Raw genomic sequence first — 18,721 nt, forward strand, 5'->3', positions numbered from 1 at the left:
AAGTTGAATAGGAAACTTCCATTTTTTTTTTGCCAATTATTTTGATAATTTGTATGATGAGATACTGTATTAGATATCTATTGCTGGGTAACAAATTACTCCAGAATTTAGCAGCTTAAAAAAATTAACATGGCTTATTATCTCACAGTTTCTGTGGGTTAGAAATTTAGTTAAAGCTTAGTAGAGAGCCTCTGACTCAAGGTGTTTCATGAGTTTGTAGTCAACCTACAGTTCGACTGTGATCTCATCTGAAGGCTTCACTGACGCTAGGAGGATCTGCTTCCAAGTGATTGATAGGCCTAGATTCTCCACCACATGGGCTTGTCCCACAATATGGTAGCTGCTTTCCCACTGGATGAGCAATTGAATAGAGAGTACCCAAGACTGTCAATAGTGTTTTATAACCTAATCTCAGAAGTGATATCTCACCATTAGTGACATTTATTAGTAGTAAATCCAACGAAAAGTCAGTGTGGAGAGGATTTATATAAGGGCATGAAGCCCAGGATGCAAGGATCTTTGAGGTCTATCCTCAAGACCACCTAACCCAGCCTGGCTGATAACTTTTAAGAGTGACTAGATAGGAATAACAGCAAAAAAATGCATCCAAAAGAAGTGTAGTCAGACAAGGGAAAATGTCAACTTGTAAAGAAATAAATTTGCAAGCATTATCTCTCTTTGAAAACAGCTATTTTCATTTTTTGGTCTTTTTTTCCCTACTAATTATCTAAAGATAAATCTAATAAATCTAGAGATTTTTCCTGGGAAATTCTGCCTCATGAGGGATGATGTACATTTTGTGTTTTTAGGGTCTACATGAGCAGAGCATATCACAACTGGAGATGGTGTATTCCTTACCCATTGCCATTTTATATGGTTGACATATCAAAACAAACATGAGCAAAGGTAGCTCTTAAGGAGAAAAGAGATTAGGAAAAGCTAGAGGTAATGCTTTTCTAGTATAGAAAGAACGCAAGTCTGTGGAGGTCTATGTTGTTGTGAGATCAAATAAAGATGGGAGAGGGATATCTTCAAAGTGTGTTTTTAGGTCTGTTTTTCAGCATTATTAATAGGGGTCAGGTACCACCTTCTATCAGCATTACCTGGCTGTCCATCACTAGCACAGCTTTTGTCAGTGAATCACATAACCTTCTTAAAAATTAAAGGTACAGCCTTTCAGTGTTCTTACATTATTTTGGCTGTGATCTACTGTAAAACTGTATATGCTGCTTCCAGGTTTGAAAGACGTTGTAAAGCTTTACCACCTGTTAGTCAAGTATTATTCTGGTTTATCTTTTATAACTTAAATGCTTAACACCAGCCTAAATGTGTCAATTCTCAAATTATGAGTTAGGCTTTTAAATTGAGATTCCCAGAGTACCTGAGTGGTGCAGTCAGTTAAGTGTCTGCCTTCAGTTCAGGTCATGATCCCCAGATTCCCAGGATCAAGCCCTTGTCCTACTCCCTGCTCAGCAGGAGGTCTGCTTCTCCCTCTCCCTCTGCTCCCCCGTCTCTCCCCACCCAGCTCCCTCATGTTCTCTCTCACTCAGTCTCTCTCTCTCTCTCTCTCAAATAAATAAATAAAATCTTTATTAAAAAAAATAGAGATGCCCTGTCAGGTTAACATATTTCATTTATATAGTAGGTTTCAACCAATTAATGAATGTGATATGATAGATAGCTGCAAAATTTTAAACAAATGCTTGAGAAAACACAGTTGAAACACTTCCATCCACCAATTACCTTGTGGTAATAACTGATTAGTAAGCTAAAAACATATAAGTTATTATATTAGTTTAATAGGGGATTTTTGTGTGTTTACTGTGCTTTTGTGTAGATTAAAAGATGCTGGTTTTGCTTTTTTCACAATATAAAACCATTGAATTACCAAGAGATTATCATTTGATCACAGTGCATTGAAATTAGTTATTCAAATGTATGATTTTACAGTTTATTACTTAACCAAGTGCTATGTATTACTGTTTTTTCTACATTTTGATTCAAATTTGGAAACAGACTAATCCTTTGGCTCGCTTGTGATTAATGCATCAATCGTTGATACTGAAGTGTATGAAATATACATCCAGCTCAAGTTGCTTTTTCATTATTTTACTATTTTAAAACAAGTTTAATGAAATATATCCACCTCCAGAAATTTATATTCTGTTACTTTTTTCCCTTATTTTGTTTTCTGACAAATTTATTGACATACATTCTATAATAAAACTAATAAGTTGAATAAGTTCACATCATATGTGGGGCAAGTACTTTAGTGACATATATATGATAAAAGATCTGTGGTTTCAAGTTTAGGCATTAGGTTTAGTCATCAACATTGGAGAAAAGAGAAAGAACAGAGATTTATACACACACATAGGCCTCCATCACCTCTTTATTTTTCTCATTTAATTTTTTTAGAATTACAGAATTTTACAGCTAAAAGAGACCTTAGGGATTGATCATATGGCTCAAAATCCTTGTTTTACAGGTGAGGAAATTGAGACATCAAAATTTAAGTGACTTTCCCAATATAGTTATATTTTCTCATCTCATTTCTGACTTCCCTTGTATTCAGGCTGCCCTCAATATTTTAATATCTCGTTTAATTTGTCTGGAAGCAATTCAGTAATTACGGTTTTTATTTTGCTTTGCTTTTTAATTCCTTAACTCTCATAGCAATGGCCATTTTGGTTAGTGAGCATGCAGTGTGGTGTGCCCCAAGGAGGTGAGTTGGGATATACTGATATAGTAGTTGATGATTACAGCGGGTTTAAGTAAATAGTGCAGTTAAGAAAGAAACAGTGTAATTAACAATAATGCTGGTGAGAAGTATGATTGTTTTTACTTTAAAAGTTGAATTTGTTTCTTTACAAGTTGAGAAGTATGATAAATTTATTTAAAGATTAAAACAGTGGAACATTTCTTGCAAAACAAGCCAAAAGAGTTAAATAAGGCTAAATTTCTTTTTTGGTTACATTTAAGTGACACATTTTAATTTTTACATTTGTTTACATGCCATTTGGTAACACTCACTATAGAATCAAATTAAATAACTGGAAAAAAGCTTCAGAAAGTAATATTGTAAGTCTTTTTGAATAAAAAAAAAAAAAAAAAAACTACAAATGGTATGCCTTTTAGTAACACAAACTGCTCTTGCAGGACCAGATCTTTAAATTTAATGAGTAGGGTTTTTTTTTTTTTTTTTAATGTGTTTGAGGTACCTTGTGACCTCTTAGTACTTAGCTATTTCCCTTTTCTCCTTAGAAAAGACCTCCTTGTGGGCTTACCTTCCTTCTTTCATTACAATTGTTGCCATTCAATTTTAAAGACCTCCTTGTGGGCTTACCTTCCTTCTTTCTCTACAATTGTTGCCATTCAATTTTAAGGGTGTGATTGGTTATCATGTTTTTTCTTCTCTCTTTTTTTCTCTTTTTTTAAAAAAATTTCTCCACCTACTGTGTTCTAAACTACTTTGGTGGTCTGTTCTTTTGGAAGTAGAGAAATAAATACTGGGCTGCCCATTTGATTCTGAAGGTATTGTAGAAAATATTTTCTCACAGAATTTCTCATGTTCTTATGCCATTGAGTAATATCTCATGATATCATTTAAAGATTCTAGTTGTTACTTCCTAATTGAAAAATATTGAAAATTTCTAAAAGGATAAAAGTAAGTAAATTTCCTCATTTTTAAGTCTTAATAAGGGATCCCTGGGTGGCGCAGCGGTTTGGCGCCTGCCTTTGGCCCAGGGCGCGATCCTGGAGACCGGGGATCGCATGTCAGGCTCCCGGTGCATGGAGCCTGCTTCTCCCTCTGCCTGTGTCTCTGCCTCTCTCTCTCTCTCTCTCTCTCTCTCTCTCTCTCTCTCTGTGACTATCATAAATAAATAAAAATTAAAAAAAAAAAGAATAAAAATTTAAGTCTTAATAAAATTAGCATTTTAGAGATAACACTTCTGGTAGGCATCTTAGGTCTTTATTTGAGATAAGAAAAATCTTATTTTTAAATTTCACTGTTTAAGAATTTAAATTCAGATGTTATAGAATTACTGAACAAAACTAATTTTTTATAATGAGTTATTTTAATTAGATTATTTCTATGCCAATCATCATATACCGGTGATTTAACAGTGTTTGCTCAGGAAGAGACTTATGGAATTGACTTGCTTCAAATACAAGTATTTAAACAAGAATGCTTTTTTGATCCTCCAGGCTTGTTTCTATTCTTCCCATCTTCCATGTGTATTTTCTACTTAAATGATGTTGTAAAACCATTCTCTATTAGACAGAGTTGTCTCCACAGCATGTGCTATTTGAATGTTTGGTGCCATGGAATTACTAAAAGTACTACTGCAGTTACTTTTGTCTTATAGAATAGTATTTCATTTGATATTCAATTTGTTACCTAGAGACATTTTGATTAAAGTTGCTTAACATTTTTACAGATAAGCTTTATGTTAGATACACCCAACAGCTATTAATAGCTATCTTATGCTTTTGTGGAAATACTCTACTCTTGAAAAGAGAACAAGACATTAGAAAGATAGTCAAAAATACTATCTATTTTAGAAACAGCCATGTACTAAATAGAAAAGTGTTATGATTCTTATAAACTCTAATACATTGACTAATATAGTTGTTGGTGAGTAATTTACACCACCTTCTAGTTAGAAGTGTGCTATGTTATACCAGATTCATTTGTCTAAAACTTTTTTAAAATGAGAAAACTGCATCTAAAATCATGTCAGAAATGTACTGCTGTTTCTTGGATTTTTGCATTAAGAAAAAAGTGAAGCAGGACCTACGTACTGCTTTACCAATTAAAAGATGCTTTTATATTTGTTATCTTAGTTAAGACTTACAGCACTCCTGCCCTGTACAATACAGAGAAGTGATTTCCCTCATTTTATAGGAAATGGAAGCTCACAAACCTTGTTTGAAATATCTAAGGTCACACAGCATATGGCATAATTGGAGGTGTAACTTTTAACTCATCTTTCCGAGTAATGTCAAGAAAACTTACGCATTTTTCTCAAGCAGACATCATACGTCTATATTCTCTAATCTCAGCATAATAAAACTAGAAATAAATTTTAAAAACCAAAGAGGCCTGAGCATTTATTTTTTAAAAGTAGGCTCATCCAAATAATTATTACATCAATGCATAGTATTATTATTAATGTTACTGTTATTTTAATAAAAACAAGGATACATAAGAATTTAGGAGATTTAAACAAAACTTATTCTGATTTTAAAAATGTTTTTAATACATAAAACCATTATTTGTATAGATTAGAAATATTTGAAGAAATCCAATTTACATTAATTTATGTACTTTGATTTTTAATGAAGCAAATTATACCGATTTTCTCTCTAATCTATTTTTCATTTGCATTTTTATTAAATCAAGGAGGAGGCACACAAATACCAATCCTTTAGCATTTATATCTTTACCCAATTTTTTTAACCTTAGAAAGTTTTATTTTTTTGTTAAGATTTCATTTATTTATTTATGAGAGACACAGAGAGAGGCAGAGACATAGGCAGAGGGAGAAGCAGGCTCCATGCAGGGAGCCTGATGTGGTACTCCATCCCCAGTCCCCAGGATCAGGACCTGAGCCAAAGGCAGACGCTTAACTGCTGAGCCACCCAGGCGTCCCTCTTTACCCAATTATTGATATAGACTATATAAATAGTTAAAACATAGGATTGTGTCTTTAAGGATTTGTATTCCTTGATCATGTCTTCTTTTGACCTATATAGTAAATTCCATGGAGTCAGATAAAATTTCTAGGTTATAGATTTTAATAATTAGTCATATTTCCTGAAATCTAAAATAGTTGCTCTTTGCCAGATGACACTAGACTTGCTATATCCTTGGTCATTCTCTTTAGAGCAGGCATTAGTTTCTCTCTCTTATTTTTTAAAATGTTTTATTAAATTTTTAAAAGATTTATTTTATAGAGATAAAGCATGAGCGGGGGAGGTGCAGAGAGAGGAGAGGGAAAGAAAACCTTGAGTAGACTCCCTTGTGAGCCTGAAGCCCTACTTGGTTAGGACCCTGATAATCATGACCTCCGTTGAAATCAAGAGTCAGCACTCAGCTGACTGAGCCACCCAGGAACCCTTGGTTTTTTTTGTTTTTGTTTTTGTTTTTGTTTTTGTTTTTATATATATTAAAAAGCAGTTTATATTGAGGTATGATCCACATACCATAAAATTCACCCATTTTAAGTGTACTATTTTGTCCCCCCTTTTTTGAGATAATGCTGGATGCACATGCAGTTGCAATAAATATGCAGAGGCATCTCTTGTATTCTTTACCCAGTTTCCATGGATGGTGACATTTTACAAAACTGTAATATACAATCACAACCCAGGCATTGACATTGATACAGTCCATCTTTCTTATTCATATTCCCCCAGTTTTATTTTTACTCTCATGTATAAATGGGTGTATGAAATTCTGCACAGGTTCATGTATCTTGTACCATAGTCAAGATACTTAACAGCTCAATAGATTTTATGCCCTTGTATGATTATACCCACTTCCCTCCTGGGTAATGATGGTGAACATGTCACCACGTGCTTGTGTACCCTTTGTTATATTCTCTTTAGTGAAATATCTGTTCATGTCTTTTGCCCCCTTTTTAATTGAATTGTTAGATTTTTTTTTTTCACTGTTGAATTTTGCGAGTTTATGTATTCTAGATACTAGCCCTTTGTCAGGTGTGGTTTTCAAATATCTTATCAGTCTGTACATACCTTGTGTTTTCATCTGCTTCACATGATCTTTCAAAGAGCGAGTTTTTGATTATAGAGGTACGCTTTGTCAGTTCTTACTTTTACGGATCATGCTTTTGATGTCAAGTATGAGAACTCTGCCTGGTCCTAGATCCTTAAGATTTCCTTCTATGAATTTTTTTAAAAGTCTTACAATTTTATGCTTTACATTTAAGTCCATGATACAATTTTATGCTTTACATTTAAGTCCATGATACAATTAGCTTTTAAAAGATATGTGAAGTTTAAGTCGAGGTTCATCTAAGTCAGTATTTTATCATTGTTTACCATTCATCCCTTTGTTCACTCAACAAACGTTTACTGAGCACATTATAGATCTAAGGTACTGTTTGGTACTAGATTTATCCATGTAGCCTATTGTGTGGAATCAGTTCCTCATCTTAGGACTTAAAATTAGTTCTTACTTTGCATGGTACCATGTTAACTGAAATGTGCATATTAGAGCTGTGGCCTTGCCTTGCATGGTCCCATGGTCACTATTAGTAGTGCAATACTGTACAAAGCAAGGACTGCCTCTGTACAGGCATACCTCGGAGCTATTGAGGGTTTGGTTCCAGACCACCACAATAAACTGAATATCACAGTAAAGCAAATCGAATGAATTTTGTTTTCCTAATGCATATAAAAGTTAGGTTTATATGGTCATCTATTAAGTGTGCAACAGTATTATATCTAAAACCTGTACATACCTTACTTAGAAAGGTAATTGCTAAAAGATGCTAACCATCATCTGAGCTTCCAGAGAGTCATGCTCATTGATCAGAGACCACCATAACAAATACAATAATGAAAATGTTTGTATTGGACACAGATACAAAGTGAACAGATGCTGTTGGGAAAATGGCATTTATACACTTGCTTAATGCAAAGTTGCCACAAACCTTCAATTTGTTAAAAACTCGTTATCTGTGAAGTGTAGTAAAGAAGAACACAATAAAAAAAAAAGATATGTGTATATATACATTTTTAAAAGTTTTATTTCTTTTAATAAATTAAATCCAATAAACTTGAAAAAAGTACAGTATGATAGGTGAGTTCCAAAAGTATTGTTTTAATGAATATATTTGAGTAAATATTATTCTGTAATTAGTATCCTTAAAAATATGAATCTCAACAATTGTAACACTGATTTTAATGATCTAAGAAATTAACATGCTATTCACAAAGCACTTTAAAATTCAAATTACTGGTGATTACTAGACATAGTAGAAATTTCCTCTTATTGACAGATTTATTTTGTGATATTGCCAGAAGGAACTTTGATATGTTGAATCTTCCCATGAAGTCTTGAAGTTTTCATTTCTAGAAACAATGATCATGATTAAAGATGATGGTAGTACTTAGTGCCAAAAAGGTATCTGTTCAATCACTGACTGATGACTAAGTACTTGACCTTACTTGTCAAAATTTGTTTTTATATATAGTGTATCAGTCTAAGCAAAGTTAGCTGATGCTTCTTACATTATATTTTTACTAGTTATTTTTTTCTCCTAGCAGAGGTAAATAGCATCTCTTCCAAATTTCACAGATCCTAAATTAATGAAATTTAGAAGCAGGACTATATAGGTTCAGGTAATTAAATCCAAAATAATCAGGTACACTCTGAAATGGAAGAAGCAATATAGGATAATAATTTAAAGAGGGTTGAGAGATAACTACAGAACTATCTGTTATTGTAAATTACTTCCTGTGAGCTAGGTTCCCTACAGTTAGCCCCTTTAAGTCCCATGGTATAAGAATTATCTGTATTGAGGCACCTGGGTGCCTCAGTTAAACATCTGAGTCAGTTAAACATCTGACTCTTGGTTTTAGCTCAGGTCATGATCCAGCCTCATGTGGGGCTCTGCACTGGTCATGGAGCCTGCTTGAGATTCTTTCTCTCCCTCCCCTGCCCCCAAATATATAATTTTTTTTAAAAAGAATTATCCATTATTTTACTGATGAGGAAAATGAAGACCACAAATATAGGTGAATCAGATTCTGTGTTGGAGTTTGAACCAGAATTTTTTTCACATTAAAACCTATGAGAAAAGCTGCAGCTGGGAACAACAATGGAGGTAATAAGCAGTTACAGAGAAAAAAGAGATGAGAGCCAGTAATGAAGAAACAGATGGTAGATTGCCTTTGCCATCTGTGAGCTCTAACAGTTCTAGGCATAAGATTTGGTGGTTAAGAACACAAATTCTTTGGATTCAGACCTAAGTCTAAGTCCTAAATTTTACATTTACCAGCTATGAGATCTCAAGCAAAGTTACTTACTTGGGTCACAGTTTCGTCTCTGGGTCACAGTTTCCTCAGCTATAAAATTAGAGTAATAATTTCTACCTATTAGAGTTGTTGTGAGGATTAAAATGAGATCATCTATAAAAGTTTTAAAAGTGCTTAGCACAGAGAGTATTAAATGGTGGTTTATAGTACAAAAACAGTATTATAGTTTAATATTTATATTACTAGATATTATATGCTTAAAATTATGTACAGAAGGAAGAAACACAGCCAGAAATTCCAAGCCTTTAATATGAACACAAAAAGAATTAAAAGGGGTATTTTCAATTTTCTTTAAAAAATTTTTCTCTATCCTTTAAACATTTCTGTCAAAAATGGCAAAAATAATTCTTACTATTTTGATGTTTTCTTTGACAGGAGTCTCTTACTTCTCTTAAGCCATAGTGCTGGGCCTCTATTTCCTTAGTGATGGTTTTTAGTGTGTATAAAACTAAACTAAACTAAACTAATTTTTAAATTAGTGATGCATGCACATCAAACGAAGAATTTTTTCAAATTCACCTGGTTGAATTCCACACGAGATTTCTGTTTACAGAAAAGTTGTAAGAATAATAAAAATAACTAGTATATGCTCTACCAGATTCATCAATTTGAAAATTTTCCAACCTAACTTTAGACTCTCTCTATATAGAGATAGATATTACTATTTTTCTGAACCATTTGAGACTAGGTTGTATATATTATGTTTTAACACTTCAGTGTGTTTCCTAAGAACAAGAATATCCTGTGACACAGCCACTGTATGGTTACCAATTTTTCCCATGATGATTCTAAATGATTCCTCTAACCCATTATTCCTTTAATCTTTATTAGTTGACATTTTACTATAAAGAACAGCTTTATTTTCTCCTTTATTTATTGATCATCAATGTAAATTCATGGATCCTTTTTTTATGTGGATTATAATCTATTACTGTCCTTATTTTTATTTTGATGCTCAAATTGTCCTACATTTGACTAATAGGAGCTTTTTCACATTAGCTCCTGACATTCCTTTTGACATTTTCCCATTGCTTTTGTTTCCATTTTTTTTAGGTCACTGGACATTCATAATCTACATTTAAGGAACATTGCCTTGGGATTTTCTTGGTAGCCCTTAAGAGGGTCCCAGGTGGAGACTGGAAAGGTTGAAGTTGGGAGAAAGATATACCTTTTTGCCATATTTATATATTGTAGACCTTCAGTGGATTCCTTCTCTAAGCAAACTCTCAAATATGTAATATGTAGATTTATGCTTTATGATTGTGTTTATTAGATTAAGATTAAAATTAACTTTTGTCAAGAGTCACTGTATGAAATTAGGAAAAAATAGCTAAGTAGTCATTGTGTAAATGCTTCAGCCCCACTTTAAAGATTGAACAGTGGATCTTTGGGACCATAAAATACTCGATTTGTGGATGTATGCACCTGTATAGAGCTGGTGGTCCTTCCTTTGAGATTATTGGTTTGATAGCCATTATACTGGGCCACTTACAAATGTTAGAAGAGAAAGGGAGTCTTTCTCTAGGGTTCAATCTTGAGAGGAAACACTTTTTCATTCAACCTACATAAGGGAAAGGGGTTGGAGTGTATGGCTAATCATTCTAGACACTTGATACATGTGTATTGAGGGATAGCTCATGGTCTGTTGTTCCATATTATTTCATTCAATATTCATGAAGATTGCAAAGGGGCTGGGTTTTCTTTTCATTATTGTGTAAATAAGGAAATGGTGACCCAATAATCCCTTGATTTTTGTTTCTCATTTTACTCTCAATTGTTTCCATAGTTACACTGAGTGTTGGACCCCCAAAAGCCTTTTGAGATTCTGCAAGATAATAAGCCCCTGCTTAATTCTCTGCACTATTCCATATTGTCTTTTTCCTTCCTCTTCATGGCTTCATTAGCAACCACTACTCCTCCCACTTCCATGTTACAGAAATGTGTTGAAATGTTTTGTCCACTCAATAGCCTGTTTTCCTTCTCTTTTAGGTTTAAGTTTTCCCTTTTTTATTTATTTTCTCTCATTTTAATAGGAGAGAAAGGTGGTAAATATATGTGTTGAAACTTAAAATTTTAACAAGAAGCTAGGAGTTGACTATAAAAGATTTTTCCAAAAATGAGTTAGGATATTCTTTTATCTACTACTGTTTAATTGTTATCTCACAAATCATATAGAGATGGTAGATGGTACCCTATCATTTATATTTATCCTGGTCCTAGCTTAAGACCTATTCCTGAAACCATGGTAGCATGAATCAAAATAATTTTAGAGTTTAGAATATTAAAATCAAGCTATGTGATACTGAAAGCTTATTTGGAAGGAAAAGCACCATATATGCATAATAACACTGGATGTAACATGCCTAAGATATTGTCAGGTAGATGAAACAAAATCATTTAGAGGTGATAGTGACTGCTCCATAAATGGACCTTTACGTAAGCAAGCAGCTTTATTCACTCTTAGTGATAAAGTTTTTCAAAGACCTTATTTTTTAAAGATTTTATTTATTTACTTGAGAGAAAGAGAGAGAGAGAGAGAGAGAGAGAGCATGAGCAGGGGGTGGGGAAGCAGACTCCCCACTAGCAGAGAGCCCAATGTGGGGCTCATCCCAGGACCCAGACCTTATGACCTGAGCCAAAGGCAGACCCTTAACCATCTGAGCCACCCAGGCGCCCAACTTTATTTTTGAAAAATATTGGAATTTTCCTAAAGTCATGTTAATTTCCATTTATGTTATCCCAGCTACTGTGCCATTGTAGCATAGGACTTTAGAAACACAAAGTTAAGTTTGAACTGTATAAGATAATAAAAATATGAAATTCATATATGTTAGGTTAAATTAATAAAATAGCTGTCTCTTTCAGCTAATGTGACATATTTATCCACAGTACTACTGAGTGTTCAAAGCTGCTCAGTTTGGTGTTACCCATACCATAACCAGTAATACCAGGTTTTTGAGTCTTCTATCCATTTGAGAGGTTTGCATATGCATATACATATGTACATGAGTACATTTGCAAGTAGTACAGAATTGAACATAAATATTTGGCCCTTACATGAAAACAGTATGTAATATCTCTGAGACATAAGGAGCATTACTTGACTACTGTATTAAAATGCTCAAGATTATAGCCGTGTCTGCATAATTCCAGGAAAATAGACATTATTAAATAATGTTCATTTGCATGTTTGGCCATTGTTTTATTTGAGATTCTTCATCCAATTTATTTATATATTTTTAAAGATTTTATTTATTCATGAGAGACACAGAAAAAGGCAGAGACACAGGCAGAGGGAGAAGCAGGCTCCCCACAGGGAGCCCAATACAGGACTGGATCCCGGGATCCCGGGGTCACGCCCTGAGCCAAAGGCAGACACTCAGCCCCTGAGACACCCAGGCGTCCCTCTTCATCCAATTTAAAAAAGAGTTTTGAGATTTATTTTGCATTAATCATTCTCTGTAAAAATGTACATTTGAACTTACTAATAAATAATATCTAAATCTTTGTTTATAGTTATCATATTATCATTCCTGAAAATTGCCTTGATTTTTTTTTTTGAACCATAATTTTTTCTCTTCTCTGGAAGGAAGAATTTCAACTTTGAAATCTTGTATGGAATTTTAGTTAGCATAATTTCTCCTCTGTAACCTATGTAATTATGAAATTTTAATTTATTTCCATCAGATGAGAAATAATGAAGCACTGTTCCTCACTTTGGAGACCAAAAGAAAATCTCTTTGGTTTCATTTTGAAGGTCCTTAGAATTTTATAAATCCTCTGAATATAATAAACTTTTAAGTAAAATAAATTCAAATTTGGAGAAAAAGGCATGGGATATTTTAAATAGTATTAATTATAGTTGATCTTTATTTGCAGATTTTGTATTTGTGAATTTTCCTACTCAATAAAATTTATGTTTTTAATCCTGTAAACAATACTCTCAGCACTTTCACAGTCATTTTCAGAAATGTACAGACCTGCAGAAAATTTGTGTCTTGACATGCCATTTCCAGCTAAGGTCAAATAAGGTGATTCTCCACTTTTTTGTTTTAGCTCTCATATTGTAAACTAGTGTCCTTTTTGTGATCTTTTTAGTGGCACATTTTTTAATATTTTGTGCTCTTTTGTTGATGATTTCATTGTTTAAAATGGCCCCCACATTTATTGCTAAAGCACTATTTAGCCTTCCCAAGTGCAAGAAGGCTGTGATGGTGCTTTACGGAGAAAATGCCTATGTTAGACGAGCTCTGATCAGATTTGAGTTCAGTGTTAATAAATCAACAGTGTGTATTAAAGGTGTCTTTTAATAGAAACACGCATAAAACAAGCTTATATGTTCATCTGTTGGCAAAAAATGTAGCCAGAAGCATGTGGGAACCTAATCCCTCCATGTCTCCTAGGAACAATGGTTCATATTGGCTAATTTACTGTTTGCAGTAACTTTATAGAACATAACTACCATGAATTACAAGAAATGACCATATTTCTTTTATTTGTACATGAAATAGACTAACTGTGCTCTTGTAAGAGTATTGTTTCCTGGAAGTGTCTATATTCCTCAACCTGTTTTTTTTTCTCCTCAGCGTGTTTTGAGTGAACAAATTATTAGCAGGGTTTAATTACAATCTATATTTGTACCAAAACTGTTTATTTCAAATACAAAAGTTTTTTTGTGTTTAATTTTTTTCTATTTGAAACTCTTTGTATATTCAGTGATTCCACTATGCAGCTTGATATTTTTTGGACTGATTTCCTGGCACAAATGACAGTACTGTATCTTTTATGATGTATGTTTTAATGTTGAAAATCTTTATACTAAGATTTTATTAAAACTTTAATATCATCTGAAAATTTTGTATTTTAAAGTCAGATTTTGATCAATTCAGTCCACACACCTATTTTCAAGAATTTTGAAATCATGTAAGACCCCAGCATGAAACTATCATCATATTTTACATCTCATTTAGAGGCAGATGTTGACACATTACTAATATCACAAAAATCTGTTTCATGCCATTGTTATTGGCTCTATCATAAGACATGCTGAGGTTTGAAATTTTTGTGGAATATAACCAGGCTTTTTCACTTTTCAGGTTTGGGTCTGGTTAGTTGGTTGGTTGGTTGGTTTGGTCATCAATATAAAAATTGTATTTATGAGGAAAAGAATAACTATGGCTGAAATATGAAGTAACTAAAGGAGATGAAGAAGTATGGGTATCAACATGAACAAATGAGTTTATTCAGTAGGCATAACATCTGGACAACTGAAGAATCATTAAGTTTTCCAAAGTTCTCATTTTCACTTTATGAAAATATGGTCTTGTCACAACAAACTAATAGCTAATATTTTCGTAGCTATGGAATGAACTTTATATGCATTATCTCATTCAATACAACAACCTCTTGAACTATAGATATTATTATGTAATATGCAAATTACCACATTATATCTGAAGAAACCAAAGCTTAGAATAGTAAATAAATTCCCCAAGGTCCTATAAGTAAATAACAGTGCAGTCAGGATCTAAACTCAAGTCTGTTCGATGTCAGAGTCCACAATATTGTGCTTCCTCCATGACTTACTTCACAGCTTCTGCAATGGATATCATGTCATTGAGAGTTTTATCACTTTTCTGACAGTTCCACCCACATTTCACATTCCTGTTACCCTAAGGAGAATGGAGATGGAACTCTATAAACACCCTTTCCTTTCTCTAAAGCGTAAATTTGATATTAATCTTCCCCAAGTGGTTTATTATACTTTGGTTTTGCCCAGTATCAAGAACCTGCTTTAAAGGGAAAGGGACATTTCAAAAGGGCAATTTGTGGTATTATTCATCAGTAGAATAGAGAATGAAGTTTCCTTTGTCTGAATTATGTGCACATAAGACTCAAGCTTCCACCCTCCCCATCACGTTTTTTTTCCCCCTTCCAAGAGCCAGCTGCTAGCTTTACCTCTTTCTACCTGCCGGATGCTTTCTGAATCACATTATCCAGTGCTCAATTTAAGTGATCCCCATTAAAGTCCAGAGCCTAGGGAAATCACCCTGATTCTGCGTTCCCTAGCAACATCTCTGAGAATAACAACAGCTGCTTAACAGCTGCTTAACCAGAAAGATGCTGCAGGGGAAATACACAGAAATTGATATCAAATGCCTTAAATCTTGAGACTTCAAACATTGTAGTTACCATGTTGTATTATTTACTTTTAGTGGTATAAAAACAAAAGAAAAAAATAATCATCAGAAAAGGACAAGATATGCTAAATGACCTTAGCAAGTAATGTGATTCTAGATATTTTCTTGCTAAGATAAACAGAGAAATAGTCATGATGGACATAATGATCTTTATGATTTCCAATCTTGAAATGTTAATTTGTGTCAATTAAGTTATACTTATGTTGTAATATGACATGGCATATTTAAACATTTAGCAAACAAACTTCCTTACAAATTTCTGTTGATATTCTTTATTTTTTCTGTTAATAATTTTTGCTCTCTTTAGTTTGCCTTTTCCAGAATGTCATATAATTGGAATCATACACTATGTACTCTTTTCAGATCATTTTCTTTCACTTAGTAATGTGCATTTAAGTTTCTTCTGTGTTTTTTCATGGCTTCATAGCTCATTTTTTTTTAGTTCTAAATATTTCATTGTCTGGATGTACCATAGTTTATCCACTGACCTATATTGAAGGATATCTTGGTTGCTTACAAGTTTTGGTAATTATGCCTAAGGTTGTTACAAACATTGTGTGCAGGTTTTTATGTGGATATAAGTTTTCAACTTATTCAGGTAGATACCAAGGGTCACAAATGCCAGATCATATAGTAAAAGTATGTTTAGTTTTGTAAGAAACTGCCAAACTGTTTTCCAAACTGACTGTACCGTTTTGCATTTCCATGCCTTTGCCTGCATACAGTGGTGTCAGTATTTTGGATTTCAAGCATTCTAATATATGTGTAATATTTACTATTTCATTGTTTTAATTTGCGATTGTAGAATAACACATGGTGTGGGGTGACTTTTCATATGCTTATCTGCTACCAATATATCTTTTTTGGTGGGACATCTGTTGATCTTTTGCAACTTTTTAAGTGAGTTGTTTTCTTATTGTTCAATTTTAAGACTTCTTTGTACATTGTAGATACCAGGCCTTTGTTAGAAGTGTTTTGCAGAGATTTCCTCTGGCTCTGTATTTTCAATCTCTTAATATTCTATATTAAAAATACAATTTAATTATTATGACCTAATCACTAATTTAAGAACTGCTACCATTATTGTGGTATGTATTGTAGAGATAAGAGATTTTTTTTTGGTTTCTTTGTAAAAATTAATTTCCCCATATTTAAAAATTATTAACCTATTCCTTCTCTTTGTACCCCCCATTCCTTTATACTTAAGCTGCTGTGATTCCAAGAAGTTCACTTAAAGGAGAAGAGTGAAAAATTATCCTGGACTGTTTTTCTATTCTAATCAACAAGTAACCCATTACAGTGGTCATTATCCAGATAATAGCCAATAATTCAGTAAATATACATGTGGAGCATGCCTTTTTAAACACTGAAAAAAATATCTTTGACATTCTTTGAAATGCTACTCAATTTTCAAATTGTTCCTAATATTTAAAATTTCTAGTCACCCTTGAGGTTTTTTCTTTTTTCTTTCCTTTTTTGTTAGTTCTCATTGTAAACAGCTAATTAAAACTGTTTAAAAGATAGGTCATGCTATGAAATTTATTTTAATGATTTTATATGAAAATCCGATTTCCCCCCAAATTTTTAAATTACATACATACGCATATTAGTAGTCAACTCGGATTTATAAAACAAGAATATTTTTATTTGGAAAAGAGATCCCAGAAGTCTCTATTAATTAAAACCTCTTCTTGATTTCATTTTTCTCAATGAGTTTATTTGCCTAGGAGAAGTTACTTACTCCAAAACCAAGATCAAACAGGAAGTCTAGGCCAGTAGTTTCCTAACATTTATATACTAGGCAGTCTAATATTTCTTAACAGATAAACATAGAGCTACTGATTGGAGGTCAAATGGAGGTAGATGAGGCTGGTACATACTTTCTTCTTTATCTTTTCCCAGGCATCTCTGAGGAATCCACAGGGTTATATGGAGAAGAACTGGAACATTAGTCTAAATTATGATTTTTATTTAAAGCAACAACAAAACCAAATAATCATTACTAAGTTATTTATCATGGAGTTCTAGGTGTCTAATTTATAAGGTTTCTGAATTAGACTTCAGGGCCTATGTTACATTTTATTACAGTCTACAACTTAAGTGTAGACTGGCAAGAATTAAAGGAAAAACCTGTTTCACAGCTGTTATGCATCTGGGAGTTTGGTTAAAAGGGGCTAGCTTAGCTTAGCCTGGGTTGTGATAAAAAGCAGGGTCTAGAGGCCTTTTAACTAAAGTCCTGTGCTCTGATCAGAGCTGTATTTAATACTGGCCCATAAGTCCACATAATTATAATTTGTAAGAGTCTTTAGGACATCAGTAACTTTTAAATCTTACCATGTGAAAAATGATTATGTCACCTGTGGACTTTAAAAGTAGTCAGCAAACTGGGATAAAGGGGATGATCAAATCAAGTATTTCTGCAACTTTCTCTGTCCAAGTTTTGTACTTTGGATGTTCCAGCTCTTTGTAATATGCCACTCCTTTGAATATGCTTTAGTGAAGAATGCTAATTCTGGTAAATTAATGCTTCGTGTCACAGTTCACCTTCTTACTATATCCTGGCTTTCTCCCAGGCTTGCAGATGGGTCAGGGGCTGTGGAGAGTGGCCAGAAACCAGCAGCTACAGCAAGAAGGTTATAGTGAGCAAGGCTACCTCAGCAGAGACCAGAGCAGGAGGATGGCTGCCAACAACATTTCTAACACCAGTCATCGTAAACAAGTCCAAGGAGGCATTGATATATATCATCTTTTGAAGGCACGGAAATCGAAAGAACAGGAAGGATTCATTAATTTGGAAATGTTGCCCCCTGAGCTAAGCTTTACCATCTTGTCCTACCTGAATGCAACTGACCTCTGCTTAGCTTCATGTGTTTGGCAAGATCTTGCAAATGATGAACTTCTTTGGCAAGGGTAAGTTCAACCTAACATGTTTGATTCAGATATCTCTAAAGGCAGTCATGCTTAAATGTTATTTTTATAATACGCATATATTATGATGTATTTCTTTTTAACCTAGGTTTGTATTTTGACTTGCTCTTTATTAAAACCTGTCAAGATAATGAATTAGCATCACAGTCAAATTTGAAATTGGGGAAAGAAGGACAGTATAAAAGAAAATGACTCTGTAGTTAGAAGATAAGTTACCAATCAAGAGATGTCAGTTTATTATAAATCAGAAGTTATCAGTTTATTCTAAAACTACAAGTTGTGGGGTACTTGCCAATCTTGGTCCGTAGAACATGCAACTAACTCTTGATCTCAGGGTTATTAAATTTGATCCCAACATTGGATGTAGAGATTACTTGAAAAAATAATTTTAAAAAATTCAAAAATAAAAATACAAGTTAAGTGAGAATTTATAATTCCAAAATTTAGAGTGTTCACACCCCGGTATAGTTTGTACTTCTGATATGAAGGTTATGTTTACTTATTTATATATTTCTTTCTGTCAC

The 18,721-nt window shown here is 33.3% G+C and overlaps 1 protein-coding gene across 1 annotated transcript in view; it reads left to right on the plus strand.

Annotated features, from left to right (window-relative positions):
- Positions 1–18,721, plus strand: part of FBXO8 (F-box protein 8) — a 46,377-nt gene that overhangs the window by 1,011 nt on the left and 26,645 nt on the right. The window contains exon 2 of the mRNA XM_026017535.2: positions 17,843–18,179. Coding sequence (XP_025873320.1) covers positions 17,851–18,179 — 329 coding nt within the window. The 5' untranslated portion in view covers positions 17,843–17,850. The remainder of the gene's footprint in view (positions 1–17,842; positions 18,180–18,721) is intronic.

Source organism: Vulpes vulpes, chromosome 9 (assembly GCF_048418805.1).
Source record: "Vulpes vulpes isolate BD-2025 chromosome 9, VulVul3, whole genome shotgun sequence".
Taxonomy (NCBI): Eukaryota; Metazoa; Chordata; class Mammalia; order Carnivora; family Canidae; genus Vulpes; species Vulpes vulpes.